Here is a 27,202-nt window from a genome sequence, read left to right on the forward strand (position 1 = left end):
ACAGTCTTCAGTGTCAGGAGGTATGCCAGTCAAGGCAGATCCCACACTGATTCTGAATGACAAGGGAAGACTTTGACACATAATCTTACTGCAATCCTTTCTCAATTCCCATCAACTGATGTCTATAAACAGCTTGTGAAGTCAAGCCCCAGCTGTTAGGTGTTGAACAGCTAATCCATACACAACCAGAGAGCACCTGTATCTTCAGAGTTTGGAAGCTTCAACGGATAAATAAACCCATCAAATCATTTGGACACCTATTCTGTACCAGTCTCTGGGTCAAATATTCAGTATATGAATGAATAAAGCACTGTCTCCAAGCACATGCAAAAATAACAAAGCTAATTCTGTTTCAGGAGATGAGCAAAAGAGAAAAGAGTGACCTGCCTGGTTTGAATTCTTGGTCTGTTCACACATATTGCAGAATGGAAAAGGTGACCCACACGTTAGCTCCAAAGCTGGGAAACAACAGCCAGCCTTCTGAAATCAGCGACTAACTCTGTACACTCCTAATCATATTCTTATATTCAAAAAGCAAACCAATCCTGGTTGTTAAAAATAATGTTGTTCAGCATTAAAGCTCTTAGCAAGTTCATGCACAGCTAAATCAATTTACATACCTGAGAAGATCCCAGTTTCTTGGCTCTTCAGTATTTGAAGCTGTATTAAATTGTTTCTCAACTTGCCCCAAAGTTAAGATAAATTGGTGCTGAAAAAACTACTCATGTATATAGGCTTGGCATTTGGCATGAGTTATATAGTAGTATTTTTGTATAGGCTAAAGTCTACTTGAGCTGGATTTAATGTAATTATACATAATATTGACAGATTGTGACATTTGCCTATAAAGACACTACACAAACATTTGAATAATTCGCTAGATTTTGGTTTTGTGAAAAATAAATGAAGCAAAATCCCAAAGGATGTTGCTAATGGGGTAACTGAAATACAGGTTAGCACCAGATTCAGGAAATAACAGCCAAAGAATAATGCACTTTTAAGCCAAAACATGTAGAGTGGTAAAGGAACATTTAGTACTTACCACAAGACTGCTGTCTAGAGACAGCCTTTTTCCAAAGTCCCTTTTCTCAAGCTGCCTCTTTCCATCCATGGGTGAGGTTATTTATTTTCCTTTGTGATTTATAAGAATTTCCCGTCTATTTCCAGGATCACTGCAAAAAGTGAAAATGTGTTTTACCATCCAAGAGCATAGTGTTTAGATCCTGGCTTTTTAACTTTGTAATGAAAAACAAGTGCTGAAACAAACAAACAAAAATACCCCAACCCAATCATGACCATAGAACTGGACTCTGTCAGTCCCAAAGACCTCTTGGGGTTTGCAAACACCAGAGTTGTCTTTATGGAGGCCCCTGTGTTTTTTAGAGGTTTTTGCTAATGGAGTTGGGGAATGGGTTTGCAGGTTGAATCAGCAGACTGTGGAAAAAAGCAAACAGTCCGTTTCATGCCACACTTGCTCACACCCGTCCTCTATCAGCCAGAATCATTCTGTTCCTGTGCACATAGAAGCTGTCTGCAAATTCCACAAGATCAATCTGACAAAACCACGCTCCATAACTAAGAGTTATTGAGTCCAAAGCTCAATGAGGAGAAACTTAAATGTGAACGTGATGGTCAATATTTAATTTAGAAATATGTAATTTTTAAATATCTGAGAAACATTGTGAGAGACATTCCTTTGGGGACAGACTGACTTGGAAGGAACAGAAGATGATGTCATTGTTGCCAATGGTTATTTATAGAATTCATTGCATTTTACCATATCAGATATATTTCATCCCTGCCTTCCATTGAGATTGTTTGTTCAAGAATGATTAAATATGCAGGTCAATAAAGATGTGTTCATATTAAGTGCTAGCTTCCAATTTCCAGCAAAATATAAAAAGCTTGAAATAAAAAAAATGAGTTTGAGCTGAGGATTTTTTACCTATTAGTTAAAAAGCTCATTTATCCTCTCTGAAGCCCAATTTTTCCCCAATTATTATAAAATAAAAATGAAAATGAAATGATGTATGCAGTTGATCTAAAGGCAATAAATTATAATATATATGCAAGTTATAATTACCTACAAATTACATTTTAAAATAATTGACCCTCAGAATCATTCAATATGCTATTTATGACTCGCAAGGCATTCTGAGGCTCAGAAATTGCTGATATAGCCAGTGTATTATTGACATGGAAGAGCTGAAATTCAAAAGAAACTGTAGCAATCAGTTTTCTATGACATCATCCATTATTACAAGTCTTATCATTCAAGTTGACTCAACCTCACAGTCCACTGTACGTGATCTATTTATCTTGGTTTCCTACATCAAGAGAATTGACACAGTTGTACCCAAAGCAGGTAATGGCAAAATTAATGTCAATCATGAGAAACTGACAGCCTTGATTTCTATTTTAGGCTCCTTCCTCCACCTTAGTCATTCCATCTATACCTTTGGGAACTCTATTTCTTTTTTTTTTTTAAAGATTTATTTTTATTATGTTTTTATTGGAAAGGTAAATATACAGAGAGGAGAGACAGAGAGGAAGATCTTCCGTCCGATGATTCACTCCCCAAGTGAGCGCATCGGCCAATGCTATGCCAATCCGAAGCCAGAAGACTCTTCCTGGTCTCCCACGCGGGTGCAGGGTCCCAAAGCTTCGGGCCGTCCTCGACTGCTTTCCCAGGCCTCAGGCAGAGAGCTGGAAGGGAAGCGGGGCCATACAGGATAGAACCGGCGCCCATATGGGATCCTGGGCGGGCGTGCAAGGCGAGGACCTTAACCACTTGCGCCACCGCGCCGGGCCCAGAAACACTATTTCTTAAAAAAATATATTTTAATTGGAAAGGCAGATTTAAAAAGAGAAAGAGATATAAAAAGATCTTCCATCCACTCTTCACACTCAGTTAGCCAAAACACCTGGAACTGAGCTGATCCAAAGCCAGGAACCAGGAGCTTTTTCTGGGTCTCTCACATGGGTGGAGGGTCGCAAGGCTTTGGGCCATCCTCCATTGCTTTCCCAGGTCTTAAGCAGGGAGCTGGATGGGAACTGGAGCAGCTGGAACATGAACCAGTGCCCACATTGGATCCCAGCACCTGCAAACATGAGGATTAGTCAATTGAGCCATTGCACTGGGCCTGGAAACACTAATTTCAAGATTTCCCTGGTCTGCTTTGAAACTTTCACTGCACCAAATAGAACTTAGGATAAAATTAATGTTTTCAACACCATGACTGAGGTGTATTTCCTGCCAACCAGCTTTTGATAATTCCCAAGCATCCTAAGTTATATTCCTGAAATCATGCTTTTGATTGTCCTTTCATCTCCACTTCACTCATTCAATTACACCAGGGCCTGCCTCTGATCCTATTGCCTTCAGAACTTCCTCTATAACTCTGCTCAATAATGGTTCCTTTCTTCCCCAATGTCCAGGGTAGTCTTCAGGGACCTATTTATCACCTTAATCTTCTACAATAAGTCTTTAAATGCTCAGGTTTAGTATTTATTATCTGAAATACTGAGAAATACAGACATTTCAAGTTTTAAATTTTGGGGCTGTTTTGAATATTTTCATATTTATTTCATATATAGGGAGAGAGAGATTTCATGGATAGGATCCAATCTATTTATAAAATTCATTTATGATTCATGTATGCTTTATATACATAGCCTATGGGTAATTTAATGGAATTTATCAAATGATTTTGTGCACAAAATGAAGTTTCATGGTGAGAAATTTTCCTTTTTAGTGCTGTATCAGCACTCAATAAACTAGATTTTGGAAAATTTCAGTTTTCAGATTTTTGGATTAAGAATATTTAATCTGGGTTCAGTGTGATATCCTCTTGGCTTAAGTCCTTGCTTTGCATGCATCAGAATCCCACGTGGACACTGGTTCATGTTCTGGCTGCTCTACTTCCCATATGGCTCCCTGCTTGTGGCCTGGGAAGGCAGTCAAGGATGGCTAGGGTTTGGGGACCCTGCACTCGCATGGAAGACCCAGAAGAAGCTCCTGGCTCCTGGTTTCAGATTGGCTCAGGTCAGGCAATTGTGGCCACTTGGCGGGGAGGAGGTTGTTGAACTAGCAGAGGAAGATCTTTCTGTCTTTCCTTCTCTCTATAGTTTTGACTTAATAAAAATAAACACTTTTTAAAAAGAAAATTAAATCTGTGTTAAATTCTTAACACATGCTTGTTGGCAACAACTAAAAGTTAGAAACAAACTTTGCACAGTATTTTCCAGGAAAAAAAATCCATTGTATTACTGCTAACGCCCAAATTAGCAGCCAACTGGAATTGCTTTGAGGGCCTGCCTTTTTTACTTTTAGATGTCCCTGTTGACACTGAAGTCGCTTTCCCCTCTAAGTGACCCAAAGCAAGGCCAATGAAAAAAAAACAAAAAATGGCAATCAGTATACAACAATATGAAAACGGTAGTGGCCAATAAAGGAAAAATCAGAAAGGTTGCTACATTCTATCCCTGGCACTGCTAAGAAGAGATAGTGCCCACACTTAATCCGAGAGGCTACATGCATAGACAAGAAAAGAACAGATCAGATTCCAACAATGCATGTAACTCTATGGGCATTTGAACCATCCACTTACTTGATTCAGAGAAGACTGCCATCAAGCAACCTTCCAATATCGTTTGAGTTTTGTGTGGTTTTAGTAAAAGAAGATATTACTAACTATAGAATGTAAGTAAGGAATCTTTAAGGAAGTCATACTTTTAGTACAAATCTGCGGTTTGCTGATAGGCCCATTATATTCTTCATATAGCAATTGGTGCATTGTCAGCTCTGCGATAATGAGAGAATACATGCTAGGGGGATTAAAGAAGAGAGACCTAACCTATCTGTTCATGGCTCTGCAAGCTTGGAGTCCAAAATCAAGGAAATGGCAGAGTTAGTTTCTGGAGTATGCACCCTCCTTGGCTTGCACACAATTGCCTCCTAGTTGTGTCCTGGTGTGCCCTTTGTGCATACACATCCCTGAAATCTCATCTTTGTATGGGGACACCAGTTCTATTGAATGAGAGACTTACTCTTTTGATCTAATTTAACCTTAAAATAAAGCCATGTGGGAGAAGGGTTTTAGGGATTCAAAGTACTAGTTAGTGTCCAGAGAAACAGAAACAATTCAATCCCTAACAGTTTCAGGGAGCTTGCAAAACATGATCATATCAGAATGTGCTAACAGTCAAACTCCTGAATCTGAAAGACTGAAGATGATAGCTGCGTGGCAGCAGCTATGCCCATGCCCCTTCCTCTCAGTCAGTTATTTGAGTGTGGACCTTGCTACGTCAAACCCCTCACCTTGCCCTAGTGTACTAAACTGTGTATTCACCCTGTACCTTGGAGCTTCAAAAGTTGATGGACAGGGCCCGGCGCGGTGGCGCAAGTGGTTAAAGGTCCTCGCCTTGCACGCCCGGGATCCCATATGGGTGCCGGTTCTAATCCCGGCAGCCCCACTTCCCTTCCAGCTCCCTGCCTGTGGCCTGGGAAAGCAGTTGAGGACGGCCCAAAGCTTTGGGAACCTGCACCCGCGTGGGAGACCCAGAAGAGGCTCCTGGCTTCGGACCAGCATAGTATCGGCCCGTTGCGCTCACTTGGGGAGTGAATCATCGGATGGAAGATCTTCCTCTCTGTCTCTCCTCTCTGTATATCCGCCTTTCCAATAAAAAAATAATAAAAATAAATCTTTAAAAAAAAAACTCACTGATGATGGTGAGGGTAAATACCATAAAAAAAAAAGTTGATGGACAATATAATAAAATATTTGTTTTCATGAAAAAATTCTTACAATTCATGCATCTAAGTTCATGGAAAGCACAAACTATAAAAATAGCTATGCATAGACTAAAACGTTGTGCTAACATAAGCTTACCTTTTAGTTCTTCTTTTTTACTAACTTTTCTAATTAATCTCATCTTTCTACTAACTTTTCCGTTACCTTTTAATTTCACCTTCTACTCATTTTTTTTAAAGATTTATTTATTTATTGGAAAGTCAGATATACAGAGAGGAGAGAGACAGAGGAAGATCTTCCATCTGATGATTCACTCCCCAAGTGAGCACAACGGCCAATGCTATGCTGATCCAAAGCCAGGATCCAGGAACTTCTTCCGGGTCTCCCACACGGGTACAGGGTCCCAAAGTTTTGGGCCATCCTTAACTGCTTTCCCAGGCCACAAGCAGAGAGCTGGATGGGAAGTGGAGCTGCTGGGGTTAGAACCGGTGCCCATATGAGAACCCTGGGTGTTCAAGTTGAGGACTTTAGCCACTAGGCCATGCCGCCGGACCCTCTACTCATTTTTTTTTAAGATTTTTAAAAAATTTTTATTGGAAAGTCAGATATACAGAGAGGAGAGACAGAGAAAAATCTTCCATCTGATGATTCACTCCCCAAGTGGCCACAACAGCCAGAGTTGAGCCAATCTGAATCCAGAAACCTGGAGTCTCTTCCAGGTCTCCCACACGGCTACAGAGTCCCAAGGCATTGGGCCATCCTCAACTGCTTTCCCAGGCCACAAGCAGTGAGCTGGATGGGAAGTGGGGTCTCTGGGATTAGAACCAGCACCCATATGGAATTCCACACATGCAAGACGAAGACCTTAGCTGCTAAGCTATTGTGCTGGGCCTTCTACTCACTATTAAAAAATATTTTTAAAAAATTAAGCTTAAAAAGGTACAAGTGTGGGATGGAGAAAAGGAAAGAGGACTTACATTTGCTAGTTTGCTCACCAGACGGCTGCAATGGTCTATGTGGGGCCAAACAAATCTCCCACACGAATGGCACAGCCCAACACTCCAGACATTGTCTACTGCTTTGGCCATTGGCAGGGAGTTGGATTAGAAGTGCAGTAGCCAGAACATAAACTGGTGCCCTTATGGGATGCTGGTTTCTCACGTGACAGCTTTATGAGGTATGCCAGGACACTAACTCCTTCATTACCTTTTTGAATTTTACAGATGACAATGCTGTTTTAAAGACTCATTGGCCAGTGGGTTACTATTGAATTCTGACAGTAGGAGGGAGCTACAAAGGATGTGAAGGCACGAAAAAAGGGGAACTGGTTCTGCTTCCAGCTGTGACAGTGCAGTAGCAGCAGTAGGCGACTGAGGACAGGCTGTGGCAACTTTTTTGTGGTTTTTCCTGTAGCTCTGCTAGGGAAGGGGAGTAGGAACATTCACCTTGCTCATTTTGGTCTCTCAGCCCTTCCAACACCTTAAATCCCACTCTGCTTAAAGTATCTAGTTTCTGTTTTCCAGGCTTGGCAGTGTGGTGTGCACACCCCATAGGGACACCTTTGAACATTCCTTGAGAGTATTGGACTCCTCCTTTGAAGTAATACACTATATTCTTTTCTAAGAAACCATGCAACACAAATAGGGATAGTATTTACAGTCTCTACTCACTCTGATGGTATTGAAAAAACTTGAGGAGCAATTTTTTGTTTCATGAGTAAAGGAATGAATGTTTAGAGGTGTCTTTGGGAGCATATAAAGTATGGGGCATGCATTTACAATAGTCAAGTTATTAATCCACACACATCCAAGTGTCCAAGAAAATTCTTTGCCATACTATTTAAAATATTGTTAATGGTAAAAATTACTTGTTAGGTCCTGTTGAGCTCAGACAGCAAAATCTGTGTGTATGTGTGTGTATGTGTGTGTGTATGTTCCATGTTTTCTCTGGTCAATTCAGGTAGACCCTGTGATATGTTAGATTCCTTCTCCTCCTTCCATGGGGAGAAATAATACTTATGAATTAAAGGAGAACAAGAAATTAAAAATCCTTCTATACGTGAGTGATTAGCAATCCTAATCTGTCCTCCTCAGCCCTCCCACATACATCTCAAGCTGGTGAAAACTATTTTACTCAGCATCTAAGTTGACCTTAAACTTTTTGTGAAAAAATAAATTTCTTCAAAGACAGTTATGACCTTTCGGTGCTAGACAGCTTTTTAACGCTTCTATAAATGCCAGTAATTTCAATTTTTTTTTGCTAGATTTTGTTAACAGGCTATATAATTTTTGTGAGACAGTAACTAAATGGTACCAGTAAATAAAATTTCAAAGGCATAACTCTTCCACACCCAGAGGCAAAGCACAAATTCTGAACATCATTTTCTCCATCCCAATTTCTGCATCTCTGGTCCCCCACCTTCACATTCTTGCTTTTGCATATTAAAGGCAGTGACAGAAGAAATGCAGAAAATAGCAAGGTCAAAGTTCAGATGGTTCCTTTTCATATGTTCAGGTTGATTAAACTTCTCAGCCCCTTTGCCATGGAAATGTGAGCAAATCTGTAACTCCTGATTTTACATTTCTTTTGCCTTTCTCACCAAATTACTTTAAGGCTCCAGACTAGTGTGAGAATGCATAAGAAGGGCCTTCTATACTTCGGTACAAAGGATCTGTTACAATCAACAAATGATCACTTGCAACCTCATCAACATCCAGGGAACACAAAATGTAACACAATGTCATCTTCCCCAAAGCACCCACAACACCAGCTTCCACACAGTAGGCACATGGACAATACCTGCAGGATAGAACCTGTTCTTAAAAATCTGTTTTCTGTACAGAATGCCTGATATTAAGTAACTTATGAGGAAAAGAGCTTAAGTTAGCCTGCAGTTCTGCATGCTGAAAGACCTAAATCAGATTACCACATTTACTCAGCTTCAGTGGAGGATCTTATGCTGCTACTCTCATTCATGGCAGAAAGTAGAAAGGAAAGTGGCCCTATGAGAAGACAGCTGCAAAAGAGGGGCGTGATGCCTTATGACAATCTGTTCTCAAGACAATTTTAATCACTCTTGGGTGAAGTACATTGATCCCTCTAAAAGGACACAGTCCCCATGACCCAAACCCCTCTTATGAGCCCCACTATCTCTAAATACTAATTAAATGCCAGCATGTGTTTCTGGCAGAAAGAAACCACATTGAAATCACACCACATGCTAAGGACAAATCAAAAGGACAGCAATTTTCCTCTGTGTGACAAGGTCACTCGGTGGGTCTTCCATCCTGGCTATTCCTTAAATCGCCTGGGGAATGTGGAAAAAGGACCAAAGCCCTTACTTTGTGCCAATCTCCAAGTATCAGAATATAAGAGCAGCCAGGGTTGACAATCACTACTGAGAATGCAATGATTTACAACCTCTGCTGCAGATTAGGATCTCCTGGGGAGGCATCTAGCCCCATACCCCAGAATGATTTAGGATGCATAGGTATGGAAGTCAGGTGCTGTTAATTTAAGATCCCCGCATATCGGCAATACATAGCCCACTCAACAACAGTTGGAGAGGGTGAAGGTGTGACACTTTTCCTGCTCCCCATTCCTTGGTCAAGGTGCTGACACATAGTTATTGGCAACAGAAACTGCCTTTTTCAAGCTATTGTAATTTGTAATTTGACAAATTCTGACTCAAAAGAAACATTGTGTGCAAATCATGTGAATGTGAACAATCACCATTCTCCCTACCCTACTCCTTGGGGCTCACTAATATAGGGATACTTTAAGAAGCTCATGGAAAAAATGAAAGAAGCTCACAGGAAATGGAATTAAAAGGTAAGTTAATTTGGTGCAAAAGAAATCAACATCTATGTAAAGTTTTTTTCATCATATGCATTTTTCTACCAGCAATTGAAAACTTGGTGTATTTCCGTTTAATGAGGCCTTCCTTTTGTCCAGAAAATAATATGGATTCAATATAGAAATATTAAGCCTAGCTTTCAAAGAATTGTCTTAGAAAGTCAGAGGAAAAGACTCTGATTTACTTAGGACACAGGACTTAAATACTGTCAAACCATCCTCCCAGTTCTTCTCACAATGCTTCTCGTGCAGCTTACCAAGTCCATTCAAAGCCCAGCAGGAAGAAAATAAGGAATGAAGACACACTTGGAGCTGCTAAATAGAAAGCTTGAAGTTTCTGTATAATTTTGTTATTTTTAATTCACTTTTTTAAAAACAGAGAGGAGAAAAAGGAGAAAAACAGAGTTCCCATCTGTTAATTTAGTCTCCAAATGGCCACAAATGCTGGGACAGGGCCAGACCAAAGCCAGTAGCCAGGAACTCCATCCAGACAAAGCAAGAATGCAGCTGCTTCAGCCATCATCTGCTGCCTCCAAGGGCCTGCACTGGCAGAAAGCTGGAATTAAGAGCAGTTCCAGGACAACAACCTGGCACTGATAAAGAACCTGGATGCCTGGTCCAGTGTCTGGTAAAACTAGGTAAAACAGCCTCTCTTTTATTTATACTTTTGTAGCATATATTGGCTATTTCTTTCCCACTGATACATTCATTGATAATGCATACAGACAAGAGTGTGTGTGAATGTATACGTATTTGATGTGTGTACTTGCACGTGTACAGCTCTTATACTCACATGTGAGCATGTATAATATGCATGTGTGTATGAGTGTATTTGTTGATTCTATGTACATACAAGTGTGAGTATGCTATACACATACAGATACATAAGTATATATGAATGTTCATATGCACTCTGCATAATACTAACTACACCAGAGAAAATGGTGGTGTGCATTTTGGATATGAGTGTAAAAATACAAAATATGTGATTTTCAACCACAACATGTCTTTTAATCCTTATTGCAAACTGAGATTGATATGGTGGAAGACTGGATGCTAATGATTCACCAAAAGTGCCCATCCCTGTTAGATAAATCAGTTACTGGAAACAATTTTCAAGGAATGTATTAGTATTTTATTTTTCTTTAAAAGTAGAGAAAATTTCACCTGATACTGAAAATTGGCTTTATGAAATGGTTCCAGGACTGGGTACATGGCACAAAGGTTAAAATGCCCACGTCCCATATCAGGATACCTGGGTTCAAGTTCTGATTCTGTTTCTACTTCTAGCTCTGTGCCAAAGCATCCCCTGGGGGGCAGCTGGAGATAGTTCAAGGACTTGGGTTCCTGTCACCCATATGGAAGACTCTCATGGAGCTTTCACCCAGCCTAGCCTGGTTGCTGCAAGCATTTGGGGAGTGGAAGTGAACCACTGAACAGAACTCAATTCTCTCTCTCTCTGTCTTTTTCAAATAAACTATTTTTAAATGGCATCATAAACCAATGTTTATTAAACTTCTCACTAAACAGATTCAGTAAGTTTAATCGATTATTTAAATGTTGGAAATATCCCCAAAAATTATATCTTCTAGCCCCTTCATAGGATAAAACTTCCCTGTAACATAAAGACACTAAATGTGAACCTGGGCAGACAGGCTATTGTTCAGGATGCAGCCCAGTGAAATTAAACATGTAGTGCATTGATGTGAATGTGAACTAAGTTCTTAAGGAACAGAGGCCAGGAAAGGCTCCTGGAATATCTAACATTCCCAAAATTCAGTGATGTCTAACACTATGTAAGTAATGTCACTGAGACATAACTCACCTCCACATACCTACCACCCTCTTAGAGTCTGCGGCCTAGTGCCAATCCTTCCTGTCCCGGAGACTCACTTGTCTGCCACAGAGCCTATGTGTCCTTCAGCAGAGGCCCAGGGATGCTCCCCAGACACTGCCGCTCCAGGCTACATCAAGCGGCTCATCCTCTTGGGTGGCAGCATCCTGTACAGCTCCTAGTTGAGATTCTCAACCTAACACCTTACAAGTTTGTGATGTTGTGCAACTTATTTGATGTCTCATAGTTTTCTCATTAACGGAATCAAGATAATAACGGTATTTCCTTAGGTAATTCTGATAATTTAAATGCTGCCTGTCTTATTTAGTTTTAAAATTGTGTGTCTGTTTTTTTGCCAGCAGAATGACAGAGACAGAGGTACAAACAGAGATCTTCCATCTACTAGTTTAAGCCACAAAAGTAAGGGCTGGGCCAACCTGAAGCTAAGAGCCAGATATATCATCCAGGTCTCCCACATGGGGGGCAGCAACCCAGGCACCTGGGCCATCTTCCATTGCTTTTCAATGCAGCGATAAGCTATCCCTGACACAGAGTAACAGACATTTGAATCAGTGCTCCAATGTTGAATGCAGATATCTCAAGCACAGGTTTCACACACTGTGCTGTATCAATAGCTACTCATACCTGTTTCTTTTTTTAAAGATGTATTTATTTTTACTGGAAAGTCAGATACACAGAGAGGAAGAGACAGAGAGGAAGATCTTCCATCCATTGATTCACCTCCCAAGGGGCCACAACAGCAGGAGCTGCGCCAATCTGAAGCCAGAAGCCAGGAGCCTCCTCTGGGTCTCCCAAGCGGGTGCAGGGTCTCAAAGCTTTGGGCCAACCTAGACTGCTTTCCCAGGCCACAAGCAGGGAGTTGGACAGGAAGCAGGGCTGCCAGGATTAGAACTGGTGCCTATACGGGATCCTGGCAAATTCAAGGTGAGGATTTAACCAATAGGCTACCGCACTGTGCACCTGATGCTTGTTTTTAAAATACTGGAGTAGATAATCAATTACTACCAGGTATAATCAAAACAAATCCTTTAATTCAATATTCAGTAATATTTTTAATATTTATTTTTTCCCAGGTTCTGTGAAGATGAAGAACAACAACAACAAAAAGAAAACAGTAAGGAAATCGAAGGAAGAAGGACAAATTCTCAAGTTTCAAAGGTGCGTAAAACTAAAATGGAGAAATCTGTATAGAGATTAGTAAAATAAAAGATGTGAATGAATTAGTGAATGAATGGGTACATGATGGAGCAAGCACGATTCACTTAAGATAGGACTAATTCTGGAAGACTGGCTTTTACTGCCATTCCTGGTATCACCAGCTGATTTTCATGCACAAACCACTGCTACTTTTTATAGGGTATGAAGTACAAGCTAAAAGAGAGATGGACAGGGGCTTGGCACAGGACAAGCACTTCAGCTCTGGCTGCTCTCCTCTAGCCATCTGCTCTTTCTCTCCCAGTGTTTCTTTGCAAAAACTTTCCCTACTATTTATTTCCCTCTGTCTGTTTTGCGTTTATCACCCTAAGACAGGTTTCTAATTCATTACCTAAAATGTCTACATGTTGCCTGTGAACTCCTAGGGAGAAAGTCAGTATAGAAATAAAACAGACACATAAACATATTTTATAAATAAATAAGTGTGCACATAACCCCAGTGGATTGGAGGAACACTTAGATAAGTGGCTAGGGGAAAGTATTTTCACACGGTGTCATCTGCTAACGTTAATGAGTTAATTAAATTAGAAAAATTTCACTGCCAAAAGCTAAAACATCAAAATACGTGGGCTGATGGGGGAATTACAGACCATGCTACTAAACACACTCTGTTCAAGCTTTCTTTTCTCTCCCCCCCTCCCCCCGCCCGCCTTAGAGCAGGCTGTGGAGAGCCACACTTAAAAAGCCATCCAATTTCAAGAGAGTATTTTCCATCTGGGGCTAGTTGGAAGACTGTCTTAAATTCTGTACAGCCTGCTGAGAGACAACACCACTTGTTAAGAAAACTGTTAATGAAAAGCAATGGTTTCTGAAACCCAGCAAAAGGTTTAATTGTGATGTTCCCATGTACTGTGGAATTAAGTATTTTCTATTGTATGTTTTTGCACACAGTGAAAAACCAAAATGATCCAGAAAATCAAAGAGCAAACAGGAAGCCAATGTATCTTTGTCAAAACTTTGGTTGATAATTTTAATTTACCAAATTATCCAGCATCTTTGTTTACTTTAAGATGTTACTTATTCTTTTATCATAATCTCCCTACATCTACTTATCTATGCATCTCCTAATAATCCTGAAGTGAATTTTAAAGGCTGAAATCCAATTTCCAACAATTAAGAGATTAAACTTTAAAAACCCATTAACACACTTAAAACAGAAGACACAATTTCTAATAAACCATAAAATACAGGATATAACATTAAATATGTCCCAAGTCATAATAGCTGTGAAAATAAAATGTCTCAATAATATTTATGTGTTCCCATTAATTGTGTAATCGTATTGAGAATGTCATTCATTTATTAAGAAGAAGGTGAGCTAAAAATCTCTTAAAAGGTAAAATAGTAAATTACCACTTAAGCTGATAGCTGGAAAGGGCTGTACATGCATGTGCATATATACATTTATGCACAGTCTCTGTGCTAGGATACATGGTCATTTATGTATGAAGATACTCTCAAAAGTTGATGATAAAAAGGCATTTACTATGGTGCAAAAATGTTGAGAGCCAGGCATCAGGGATCCTCAAGGACTTTGTGGGCACCATGTTCTAAGAAAAAAAAATCACGGGCTTCAAAATTTTATCCATCCACACAGACTTACCTTTTAATTCTATGTTATGATAACTGTTTAAAGTCTGCTTATGAATATACATATGGGTATATCTTTATGCATAGAAACATGAATATACTCACACAGAGAGTCATCTTCTTGTTATTTCTCCCTGTTCATTATCAATTTTAAAACACCTCCTACTTCTTTGGACTTTATAATGTGGTGGTTTGTTTCTTTTAGTTCAGGCTTTGATGGCTCCGGAATATGGTTTTCTACAGACAGGCTGGATAAACCAGTGCCTCATTAAAGCATACACAGGAATCACCAAGGGATTCCAGGAAACTATGACTGCTGAGTCACCTGGTCCACAACAGAATCCCAGACTCTGCATTTCTAATAAGCTGATGCTTCTGGTTGTGCACTGTACTTTGATAGCAAAGGATATGAAACTAACAGATATCTTAACTGATGTACACATAAGAGAAAAATCCCAAGAATCCTCTTACAACGTTCTGCCCACTTAGCAGGCACTTTCTGGGATACAACTCAGGTCCTGGGCAGCAAATCTTGCCTTAGCTTTCACTTAGAGCACTTGGAAATCCAATTCGAGGTTTAAATGGTATTTTCTGCACCTCCTCCATACTCCCTGGTGTAGTCATTGGCAATAAAATTAGACAAAGAAGGGATCGAGCGGCTCTGGCTGTTCCAGGGACAAATAAATCCCACTGCCTTTCGCTGGAACCCATCTCATATATCTACTGAATATGTGAGTATTCAGTACTATTAGAAGCTCCTGTCTTAGCACCAACATTGGACCCAGGTAAGCCACTGCCTGTGATACCAACATGTTACATGAGAGTCCATTTCGAGTCCCGATCATTCCAATTCAGCTATCTGCCAACATGCAGGGGAAAGCAGCAGATGATGGTCTAAGTGTTTGAATCCCTGCCATTCATGAGTGAGAAACTGATGCAGCTCCTGGCTCCTGGCTTCCACTTGGCCCAGTTGGCCAGAGGATGGAAAATTCTCTCTCTCTTCCCCCTCTCCCTCCGTCCCTCCACCACAATTTCTTCTAAAAAAATAAATAAAATTTTAATGGGGTTCCAGTCTGTTTCTTGCAATCTTACGCATGGCCATAGCTCTACTCTCTGGAGCAAACAGCAAGTTTTTCACACCTGAGGCTAACTATCCAATTGAGAAAATGTTCAACATCTTGTCTTATAAAAAATTTCCCACAATCCTAACCCTCCCTGTAACTATCTCTTAAATGTCTTACAATTTGACATAAAAAAAATCTATGCAACAATAATTGCTTACTTTCTGGTTTGAAACGATTATGCCATATTAAATATGTTTATTCTACTTGCTAGAGATAGGCATTAAACATGGATATAAAGTATAATGTGAAAAGTTTCTTCCTCCTCATTTCCACAGATATCACAACTTTTAACATTTTCTTATTTGTTTACTTGTAAAAATTTCTCTCTCTCTCTCATACATACATATATGCATGCATACATACACACATAGATTTTTTTTTCTAAATAACAGGATCAATATGTATTGTTCTAAGATTACAGCTTTGTCACCTGATACATTCAATATACAAGAGCTAATTTCTTTATAGCTTCTTATTATTCTATTCATGAAGGATCAGCAAATTGTTTACTAACTTATAGTTGGAAATTTAAGCAGTTGCTATTGCTCTCTGCTTCTAGGCACTGATGCTACAAGCACATTTATGCAGCTTTTATTCCTGTGTGAGATTCTCTATAAAGCATAGACCTCCAAAACCAGAATTACAGTGCAAAATGCTAAATTTCGATGCAAAATGTCTAATGACCTTCCAAAAATATTTTTAAAGAATGCACACTGCCCCTACCATGGAATTGGAGTACCTGAGTTCCACAGAGTTGTCAATGCTGAATAAAATAATTCTATTTAAAAATCTATTTATTTAATTTTTTGAAAGTCAGACTTAGAGAGATAAATCTTTCATCTGTTGAATCACTCCTTGTGTGGAAGCCAGGAGTCAGTTTCAAGTAAGTCTCTCAGATGGGTGACAGGGGTCCAAAACCTTGGACCATCTTCATTAAAAAAAAAAAAAATATATATATATATATGGACTACTTCATGATTTTGTGTGTCATCATTGCACAGGGACCATACTAATCTCTGTATTGTTTAAATTTTAGTATTTGTGCTGCTGAAGTGAGCACTTGGACCATTTTTTGTTGCTTTTCCCAGGCATTGGCAAGGAGCTAGATCAAAGTGGAGCAGCCAGAATTGGAACTAGTACTCATTTGGAATCCTGGCATCCAAGGCAGTGACTTCACCCAGTGTGCCACAATGACATCCTCCAGAATTAATCTGAAGAGTTTTCCTAATCAGCTGGTATCCAAGATTTTTTTTAAAAATCTTACTCTTTTCATGATTATGATTATACTACATGATTATTAGTACAGTTTTGCATCTTTGTGTGTTGCCACATCCTTTGAATAATTCTTTCCTGGACTGCATGCTTAAATTAAGCATTGATTCATTCTATTGCTTCTTCCTGTTTATTGTTTTATAAAGGCCCATAGTGTACTTTGAGTATTAATTCCTTATTAATAAATATTGCAAATATTTCCTTCCAGCCTATGCCGAAGTTCTTCATTCTGCTTTTCATTGTACAGAATATTGTGTTTCTAGTCAAATGCATCAACCTTCTTGTAAACATTTCCCATTATGTCCTCTTTCTAAGCCACTCTCAGAAAACTCTGTGGTGTTAAAGATCAATTTAATGTTAGTTTTAAAAGGACATGAATTCTTTAATTCTGTGACTTTTCTCCTTGCTGACTTGAAATGCCCCCTAAGTTATGTGACATTTTTCTTTGGCTATTATTTTGTTGAATTAATCAAATCCTTATGTTCTACAAAATGTAACACACAGATTATTATTGGGTTGGTCTAACTATATTTGTAGATTTCTTAGAAGAGATTTATATTATTGCATAAATTCTTGAGTTTTCAGAGTCTGTGACTTGAAATATACAGTAGATTATTTAATAGTCACAAATTCCTCACCTGCCAGGACGTCACGAGTCCTTTGTGCAGTGGATCTTTGATGCTCTTCCTAGGCACGGAAGTGCTCATTTCCCGGCCCCATACATCTGGAAGAGTGTCTGACTCTTCTGACCAATAGATGTCTAAGATGATGCTGAGTTCTAATGACAGGCTTGAAAAAACTGCGAAGCTTCCATTCTCTCTGTGAAATCTGAGGCTCTTGTACAATGAGAAAGCCCAGTGTAGCCCATCTGGAGGATCAGAGTCTCCCATGGGAGTCAGGCATCTCATGGGATGTTCACACTCATGGCCAGATGGCTCAACTTGGGACTTTCTGCTCCAGTTAAGCTCTGGATGAACACAGCCTCATCTCATGGGAGACACCCAAGGGAGATCAACAGAAGAACCATGTGGACTGATAATGCATGGAATCCCAAGAAAAACAAGTCACTGCTATCTTCAGTAACCAAGTATTGGTGTGAATTGTTAGCTAGCAAAAGATCACTTCACAGAGTATCTCCTTATAATTTTTTTTTTCAAGATAAGTATTTATTAGACAATAACTGTACCAAAAGATACTTCAAAACTTCAGAGACCATGGGAATACTTCAAAAAACTCATGGTAAATGGAAGTAAAGGTAAGTTCTACTTCTAGTACAAAAAAAACTTGTGAAATCCATATATAATTCTTGTCTAACAGACCTTTTCCATGGAATATCTGGAATATGCATGGATTTCAAAAATATTTTTACCAAAAGTAACTTACCTTTTAGTTTCTACTAACTTTCAAAAGTACCCCTGTATTCTTAAAGTTAAAAAATTATCTTCCATGTAAGTTTCATGATAAAATAATTCAAAAACATGGTTGACACTGCAAATATGACCTTCAATAACCTTCATTACAGTGTTAATACATTCATTCAGTAACTTTCGGTCACAAGTTCTTTAAATATTGAGGATTTATGCTTTTTGTTCATCTTGAGAATTACATACTTTGTCAATTGCATTTTCTAATTGGTTATATGTATTTGGGAGGAAGGAGACTGTTATTTATCAGTAAACAATGAACCTTTATGATTTTTCTGAGTACTCTTTCCGGCTCTAAACATGCTAATTCAATCTTTTCCAGTATTCTACTTCAGCTTCCTAAAAATGTTTTATTTGGGGGAGCAGCACCGTGACACAGCGGGTTAAGCCACCATCTGCAATGCTAGCAAACCTTATCACAGGAGCATGTCAAGTTTACTCTGCTTCTGATTCGGTTCCTAGCTAACATGCCTAGGAAGATACAGAGAAAGGCCATAATATTTGGGTGCCTGTTACACATGTTAGGTACCAGCATGTTCTGGGCTCTTGTCTTCAGCATGGTCCAGTTCTGGCAACTGCAATTACTTGGAGAATGAAGACATAAATAAAATATTTCCATCTTTTCTTCTGTGTCTCTTCTTGAGATAAATTCCACTTGATAATGGAACCCAATTTTCTTTTGAGATTTATTTATTTTTATTGCAAAGTCAGATATATACAGAGGAGGGAAGACAGAAAGGAAGATCTTCCCTCCACTGACTGACTCACCAAGTGACTGCAATGGCCAGAGCTGAGCCAATCCGAAGCCAGGAGTCAGCAGTTTTTTAGGTCTCCTGTGCAGGGGCAGGGTCCCAAGGCTTTGGGCAGTCCTCTACTGCTTGCCTAGGCCATAAGCAGGAAGCAGGGCTGCTGGGATTAGAACTGCTGCCCATATGGGATTCTGGTGCATTCAAGGCAGACTTTAGCTGCTAGACCACTGGGACGGATCTGAAACCCAATGTTTAATGTGACGTTGAATTCCATTTTATGGAGAACTCAAACATCAATGTCCATAAAGGATATTCGTATGTGGAACTCTTTTCTTGCTTTGTTATTTTCTGATTTTGGTACCAGGTAATGCTGATCTCACAGAATGACTTTGAAGTATTCTTCCTCTTCTATTTAAGATCTCTGTATATATATTCATATAGAGGAACTGTGTAAAAGAGACTAGCATATTGAGAAGTGAAGATACAATGCAGTATGCATTTCTACTCCTGAATAAAAGATGGATCCCCAATGAAACAGTTAAATATATCTTAATAATAGGAAACTGGACTCTACTATTCATGATACACATAAACAGAAGAATGATGGACTTGTGACTATTGCTGAAGGACTATATTATTGTAATAATATAGGAGAAAGCAGTAGCAAGGAATATAACTGTGTATATAATCCTATAGCCTATGGAACTGTATTAAGAAAAAAATTTTAAATTAAAAAAATCTTTTTTTTACTTTAATTAAAAATAAGTATTGATTTTTATTCAGATATTTGAATTCAGCAATAAAGCCCTCTGCGTCTGAGCTTTTCTTTGATGTGAGACTTTAATTACTGAGGAAATCTTGCTGGTCTTCAGTGGTCTGTTTAAGTCTTCCATTTCCTCCAGATTCCATCTTGGCAAGATGTATGTGTTCAAAAATGTGTCAGTTTCTTATAGATTACAAGTGTTTTGCTATCCTATTGTTTGTAATTATTTTTAACAATCCTTTGTGCTTTGTTGTGTCAATCATCGTGAATACATATCCATCTCTGATTCGAAGTATTTATATCTTCTCTCATTTGTTGTTAATTTAACCAAAAGCTTATCAGCAGTTCATATTTCATTCAACCAGTCCTTTATTTATTTGTCATTTTTAGTCTCTGTGGCATTTATTTGTGCTCTGAGTTTATTGTTTTTCCCCTTCTATTAATTTAATTTGATTTGTTGTATTTCTAGTTTTTGAGGTACAACAAGAAGATTTTTTTTTTTCTTAAAAATTTTAAATGTAGTTTTAAATGCATTGGTTGATATCAGCTTCCCTCTTGGTACTGCTAACACTTATTCCCAAAAGTCTGATATGATACATTTCTATTTTCATTTATGTGATCACTTTAAAAATTTTTTCTTGACTTCAATCATTTACTGGCTTTTAAAATCAACTTCTCGGGTGGGTCTCAGGACGGGGCGTCTCATGCCTGGATTCCGGACGGCCGCCATGGGCACATGGTGAGCCGTCCTCCCCGGGCCTGCTGGGTTTCGGGGGCCGCTTCCTTCGGGGTGAGTAGACCGAGGGGGGGAGGCCTCCGGGACTGGGCAGGTCCGGCACCCAGCCACCGCCCTCATTGGGCGGTGAAGGGGATTTGGGAGGGGCGCGACCTTGGGCCTGGGAATTTTAAACCTCCAGCTGCCTCCTGGCAGCTGGTGGGTCTCAGGACGGGGCGTCTCATGCCTGGATTCCGGACGGCCGCCATGGGCACATGGTGAGCCGTCCTCCCCGGGCCTGCTGGGTTTCGGGGGCCGCTTCCTTCGGGGTGAGTAGACCGAGGGGGGGAGGCCTCCAGGACTGGGCAGGTCCGGCACCCAGCCACCGCCCTCATTGGGCGGTGAAGGGGATTTGGGAGGGGCGCGACCTTGGGCCTGGGAATTTTAAACCTCCAGCTGCCTCCTGGCAGCTGGTGGGTCTCAGGACGGGGCGTCTCATGCCTGGATTCCGGACGGCCGCCATGGGCACATGGTGAGCCGTTCTCGGGCGGCCAGTGCGCCATTGCTGCCAGGCTCCGCCTGCTGGCCGCCCGGCTGGGGAGCTCTGGGGATTTGGTTCTTTGAGTTGCTGCTTAATTAGCTCCAGGCTGAACCCATTGTGCTTCTTGGACCTGAAAGAGGCAGTAACTCTTCCTTAGCAAAACTTGTAATCAGTAATAATTCTGAGCACCAAATACCAGTCATGCAGAAGCTATGGCTTGGGGCTTGCCCTGCACAAGTAGCTCCAACAGTTGGCCAATGTGTCAACTGGTAATGGAACAGAGTAGATTAGGCACGACTGAGCAAACCTTAGCCCACAAGTAAAACTAGAAACCAGGAGGGAGCAGAGGTCATGCCGAGCTAGGCTCTTGTACCTGCTGGTCTGTGGGAGCCTGGGACGCTGAGTCACAGTGTCTAAGGCAGAGTTCGGGACAGGGGAGGGGTTATGCCAAGCTGAGTCAGAGCATCCATTGGCAGGCATGTGATCTATGCCTGGGAACGGACCCGGTTGGGGAGCAAAGGGGACAACCCTAGCTGGGCTGAGGTTCCCACCAAGAGGCGCGTGGCCTGGAAGGGGGCTGCGTTCTGATCTGGAAACAGTTGTAGTCTCCCTTGGCACAAGTGTGGACTGGGATTGGATGCACCGAACTGGGCCGGACCCCGACTCCCCCTGGTGTTCTGGAGGACCAGGGCAGATGTGGGATGGACTAGGCAGGGTCTCAAACCCCTACTGAGCCATGTGTGAGCCATACGTGGGTATGGACAAACCATGGCTGGGCTGGAACATCCAACAGCAAGCACCAGATTGGGTTGAAGGCCAGTCAGGAAAAGCCACAGTTCCTGCTATGACAGGAGGTGGACTGAGTAGGGTTGGCTCATGGACCCACTGGTAAGCGTGAAACCTGGCATTGGGAGAGGTTCTGATGGAGGAGCCTGGGCAACTCCTCTGGCAGGACACAGACCCAGCAGGTAAACGCAAGAAACATGATAGGAAACAGCCCAGAAAAGGCCATGGAAACCTACCCACTGGCATACAGTTGGCAGACGTGGGGGCAAGACCAGGCTGAATCTGTCCACATCATCCACTGGCAAATCCAGGCACCAGTGTGGGTCGACCCAGGGTCGGTCGCAACAAAGACTAGTGCACATTATGGAATGCCGAGGTGAGGTTGCCTGTACCAGAAGGGACCGCAGCGCCCAACCAGCCTGAGAACAAGAAAGGAAGTGGGCAGAGCTGGCAGGGGAATAAGGGAGGGTTCCTTTGCTGGACAGCTACTTCCGCAGGAGAGCATGGGCTGGGATGGGGGCAGACCAGACTAGGCAGAGCTACCACACCTGTGCGCCTCATGTGGACTAGATCAGGGAAAAGCCAGGCTGGGCGGATTATTCCTACTGGTGCAAACAAAATTAAAGTGGGCGAGGTTTGTTTGGGCAGCATCAACTGGAATCTGGGAGTGGGAGAGGCCTGGGAGGGAAATAGTGGGCTCATCCCTCTTGGGTTACCACTTCCACGGGAGGACATAAAACTAAGACAGCGGCTGGGGTGGAATGGGATGTGGGACAGACTGGATTACTGCTACACTTACTGGCAAACCAGGGTAGGGGGTGGGCCTGGTTGGGGTTATTGTGGGTCGCTCCAACCTAGGCTACAGCTCCCGCTGGTTTATGTGAGGGCCAAGTATGTGCTGGGCAGAACCAGACTGGACTGCAACACCCATTGGCTCCAGTGGAAGACGGGAGTGAACACAGAACCAACCCAGGAATTGCAACCACCAGCTGATTGGAGCGATGGACGGTGCCAGGCCCTGTACTTGTTAGCACATACAAGAAGTTTCTTTGGAGATCTTCCTAATCTAAATGCTGGACTCAGAACCATAACAAAGAAAAGAGCGAAGACAGACCGGGTCAACCAACCATCTAAGCTAAATCAACTTCTCTAATTTTCTCATTTATATGTACAGGCTTTATTTGTTTTACTGGTTATAGTGCATGGCCTAACAGAGAAATTTGCCAGTGGGTTTTTCTGCTCCTCACTTGAAAATTCCTGGAAATGCTTTCACCATTGAGTAAAAGAACACTCAGTCTCCTTGTAGCTATCCATGACCAAAAGGAAGAACATTTTTACACAAACAGCCTTTGAAAAACTCACAGAAAATGCATTTTTTGAAACAACTACACATAGATGTCAAAATTTGGGGGGAGAATAAACTTCTGCTTTAATTCTTTTCTCATGAGCCTTTTGAAATACCTCCATAAATTCCTGGATCCCTAATAGTGCTTTACAGTGCACTTAATTTAAAATATCAACCATATCAGAAAGCACAAGTAGTAATAAATATGCATGTACACATGATTCACATTTAACACAGTTAGTCTTTCACCACATTTTGATTAAGATTTTCTTTATTTTTTAAAGAAATAAGCCTTACATGTGAAGAAATAGCTGCATTTCTCTATTTCTGCCCTTCTCCCCAGCAGAAATCACAATCCTGTAGTTAAGGGGGTTTTCTATAGAATAAATTTTACTTTTATTATCTGTTTTTTCTACCTAACATAATGACTTCAAGAATAATCCATGTTAAAATAGGAATTCTGATTCGTTTTAAATATTTTCAAAATCCTGATGAATGGATTTACAATCAGTTACCCAATCCTGAAAAACAAATATATAGGCTGTTTATGATTTCTGGCCCTTCCTGCCGCACACAGTGATACTGTGGCCATTCTTCTTCAGTCACCTTGTGATCAAGGCTGAGGTCTTTCTTTTGTATGCAAAAATTATATCATCTCATAGATGGCACAGATGCTTGACTTTCCAGGCAATATCAATCACTCTCCTAACAGTTATATTGCAATAATTTCTATGGATGTCATCAATGTTAAAAATGTTGGTTTTCCCTGAGCTTTTATGGGAAATAAACCATGTGGCTGTTTTTGTGGTTAGATAAGTTGATCTCCTGGAGTATGGATGAAAGGCATTTGTTTCCATCCTAACTTGATTATTATTCCCTTTACACAAATATTTGTGTTTCTACAAGAAAAAGCTATTATCTCACAGGAGAATGTTAGATCCAAGATTGTTCTTTCTGAGCCCTCCATTATATCAGTATTGCTCAACAACCCTTCCCCTACCCTAACACAGCTATTCTTTTTCTCTAATTGCTCTACTTCCCCCCATGAAAGTTTAATATCACAGATATACCATATTCATATATCTGTTCATACACTGTGGCTTTTGGAAGGAACACCAAATACTGTGATAACTTAGTTTGTCCTAGAATCTAATTTATGCATCTGTTGAGTGTATTTCTATATAAATATATAAAATACATTGAGATTTATGCACTTATTTGGGGGGAAATCCAACTTGACATAATGTATTTTCAGCAAGGCTTATGACTCTCCTGAACAAAAGAATACGGTGAAAATGAGTTCTGAATGATTTCATGAGGGACATACTAACTTGATAAATTACCTGCGGAGAAATGCAGATATGCATGGCTTAATGAAACATTAAGTCATTTTGTTGGTAGGTAAACGTGCTGGAGTGTACTTACATAAACCTAAATGGTATAGCTCTGTCTCTGGATGCAGCTTCTCCACAGAATCAAGAGACAAAATTAAACTCCAGATGTATGAGACTGCTGCCAGATAGGGTAAACATGTTGTTACAAGCAGAAGTAGTCCAATCCAAAATTGTGATTAAAAAGTATTTTATAGTAAGCACATAAAACAGTAACAATTATAAATTATCATTATAAAGTATTCCATATCACATCATTTTGCCATACTTCTTCAGGATTGGCAGCATCACAGTACACAAGTGAATAATGTGCAGTGTTGTGAAAGTGGCTTTGAGCTCACTAGGAAAATGTTATAATTTTTTTAATTTAATATTTTATTGTATGATATAATTCCATAGGCTCTGGGCTTTCTCTGTCCCCCAAGTCCCTCCCCATTGATTTTCCTTATATTACTACAATAATATAGTCCCTCATAAGCAACCATAAGTCCATCATTCTGCTGTTTAAGAGTATCCTGGCATTGCAGGTACATACAATGGCAGACATTCCAGCATCCTATTGTCTAAGTATATTCAACCATTGCATTGGGAGTCCATCTTTGATTTGGAAGTAGAGATGCATACTGCATTGTTTTATTTTTGAAGATTTATTCATTTTAATTGAAAGTCAGAAATACAGAGAGAAAGAGAAACAGTGAGAAAGATTTTCCATCCACAGGCTCATTCCCCAAGCAGCAGAAACAGCCAGAACTGAGCCTATCAGAAGCCAGAAGCCAGGAGCTTCTTCCAAGTCTTCAACATGGGTGCAGGTTCCCAAGGCTTTGCATGGAGCTGGATGGGAAGTGGGGCCACTGGGATTCGAACTGGTGGCCACATGGGATCCTAGCTTGCACAAGGCAAGGACTTCAGCCTTTAGGTTACTGCACCAGGACCTCATACTGTAATTTATCTTTACATTTGCTTATGATAATCTCTATTACACAGTTACTATGCATTCCCTTAAATTAAAAACCATAAAATAAAAACAACAGGAATAAAGTTTAAAAATATTTACAACATCATGAAGCTAAATAACATGCCACTGAATGACCAACGTGTCAATGAAGAAATGAAAAAGAAAATGAAAAACCTTGGAGAAAATGATGCTACTGTATGATCTATGAGTCAGGGAAGAATTTAATAAGAGGAAAGAAACTATTTTGAAAATGACAATAAAAACAAAAATATCAAAACCCATGGGATGTAGCAAAAACAATACTGAAAGGCTATTCATCTTATGGGATGTGCATTCTTTCATCGACATGTCATTATGCTGTGAACACATGGATCTAGATGGTCAAATTCAGAAGCTGCAAATAAGTAGGATTAATATGTCACAACAGCACTGACAACGAGTACACCTGGACCCCAGAGAATAAGCCCACCTGGACAGGGATCCTCTAAAAAGGGCAGCCAGCACTCAATTTTAACTAATAACCAGCATGCAGAAATAAAGGTTCATTGTAGCAAACAGTTAATCTTCTTAAAAAGAATCCAGATATTCTTGTAAATATCCTGATTTTCAGGAGATTAGCTGGACTTTAAAAAAATATGCCACAAACCAAACAAAATTCACCTCTGAGAAACATACAGCCTATACTTGCCAACAGGACTACATGAATTCTCACAAAATTTCCTCCTCTTCTAAAATGTGATCATTGGTTTTAAAGCTTGATTTAACATAAAATTCCAGACAGAGAGGATTACATGTTAAATATCAACACACAAAAAAATAATAATACAGCGAGGTAGAAGGATGAATAATAATTTATTTTCATATCACCTGACTGTGCAAATTAAAGAAATTGTACGGCTAAAGTCCTCACCTTGAACACGCCAGAATCCCATATGGCGCCAGTTCTAATCCCATCATCCCTGCTTCCCATACAGCTCCCTGCTTGTGGCCTGGGAAAGCAGGGAGTCAAGGATGGCCCAAAGCCTTGGGACCCTGCACCCGCATGGGAGACCTAGAGGAAGTTCCTGGCTCCTGACTTTGGATCGAGGCAGCACCGGCTGTTGCAATCACTTAGGGAGTGAATCATTAGACGGAAGATCTTCCTTTCTGTCTCTCCTCCTCTCTGTATATCTGACATTGTGATAAAAATAAATAAATCTTTTTTAAAAAGTACATTGGTCAACAACCAATTCAAAGGGATCTAATGCTTCTAAATTCATTTCAAATTCACAGCTCCCTTGGAATTTACTTAACATAGTGATACATTTGAAGTATAGAATTCAATGGTTTTGAATGAATTAACAAAGTTGCATAACTATCATCACAACCTAATTTAAGGACATTTTCAAGATTCCAAAAAGAAATCTCATCTATCCAGCCCCAACTTCCCCCCATCTATCCAGCCCCAGGCAATCACTAATCTCCCTTACTGTCTCACTGGATATCTCATAGAATTGATCATGTTGATGGATAGCACCACTCAATACTTCATTACTTTTTAAGGCTGAATGAGGTTTCATTGTATAAATACGGCACATGATGTTTATAACTTACTGGTTATTTGGGTGATTTCCCATCTTTTTTCTATAAGTATTTGTGTACAAGTTTTTGGACCTATGAGAATTGCCACAGCAAATGCATTTTGGGGAACTGCCAAATTATTTTCCAAAGTAATTGTTCATTTTATATTTTCACTAGCATCGCATAAAAATTCAATTTTTTTCTTAACTTTGCCAACATTTGCTATTGTCATTTTTCAAATGATAAACATGTTATTGCCTATTAAAAGGTATTTTCACTGTAGCTTTGATTTCCATTCCTTAGTAATTA

The 27,202-nt window shown here is 40.1% G+C and overlaps 1 protein-coding gene and 1 non-coding gene across 3 annotated transcripts in view; both read right to left on the bottom strand.

Moving 5' to 3' along the window:
* The window catches only part of NCKAP5 (NCK associated protein 5), a 743,731-nt gene extending 742,571 nt beyond the window's left edge, over positions 1–1,160 (bottom strand). For both annotated transcript variants that reach the window (XM_040971482.1, XM_040971481.1), the window contains exon 1: positions 1,043–1,160. In XM_040971482.1, the coding sequence (XP_040827416.1) occupies positions 1,043–1,111 (69 nt within the window). In that variant the 5' untranslated portion in view covers positions 1,112–1,160. The remainder of the gene's footprint in view (positions 1–1,042) is intronic.
* Positions 1,161–16,348: 15,188 nt separating this feature from the next.
* Positions 16,349–16,452, bottom strand: LOC121150953. The gene has a single exon (XR_005883057.1). It is a non-coding gene; the product is annotated as a U6 spliceosomal RNA (small nuclear RNA).
* Between the last annotated feature and the right edge of the window lie 10,750 nt (positions 16,453–27,202).

The sequence above is a fragment of the Ochotona curzoniae genome, unplaced genomic scaffold (genome assembly GCF_017591425.1).
Source record: "Ochotona curzoniae isolate NIBS_2020 unplaced genomic scaffold, NIBS_Ocur_1.0 contig_2210, whole genome shotgun sequence".
NCBI classification, from domain to species: Eukaryota; Metazoa; Chordata; class Mammalia; order Lagomorpha; family Ochotonidae; genus Ochotona; species Ochotona curzoniae.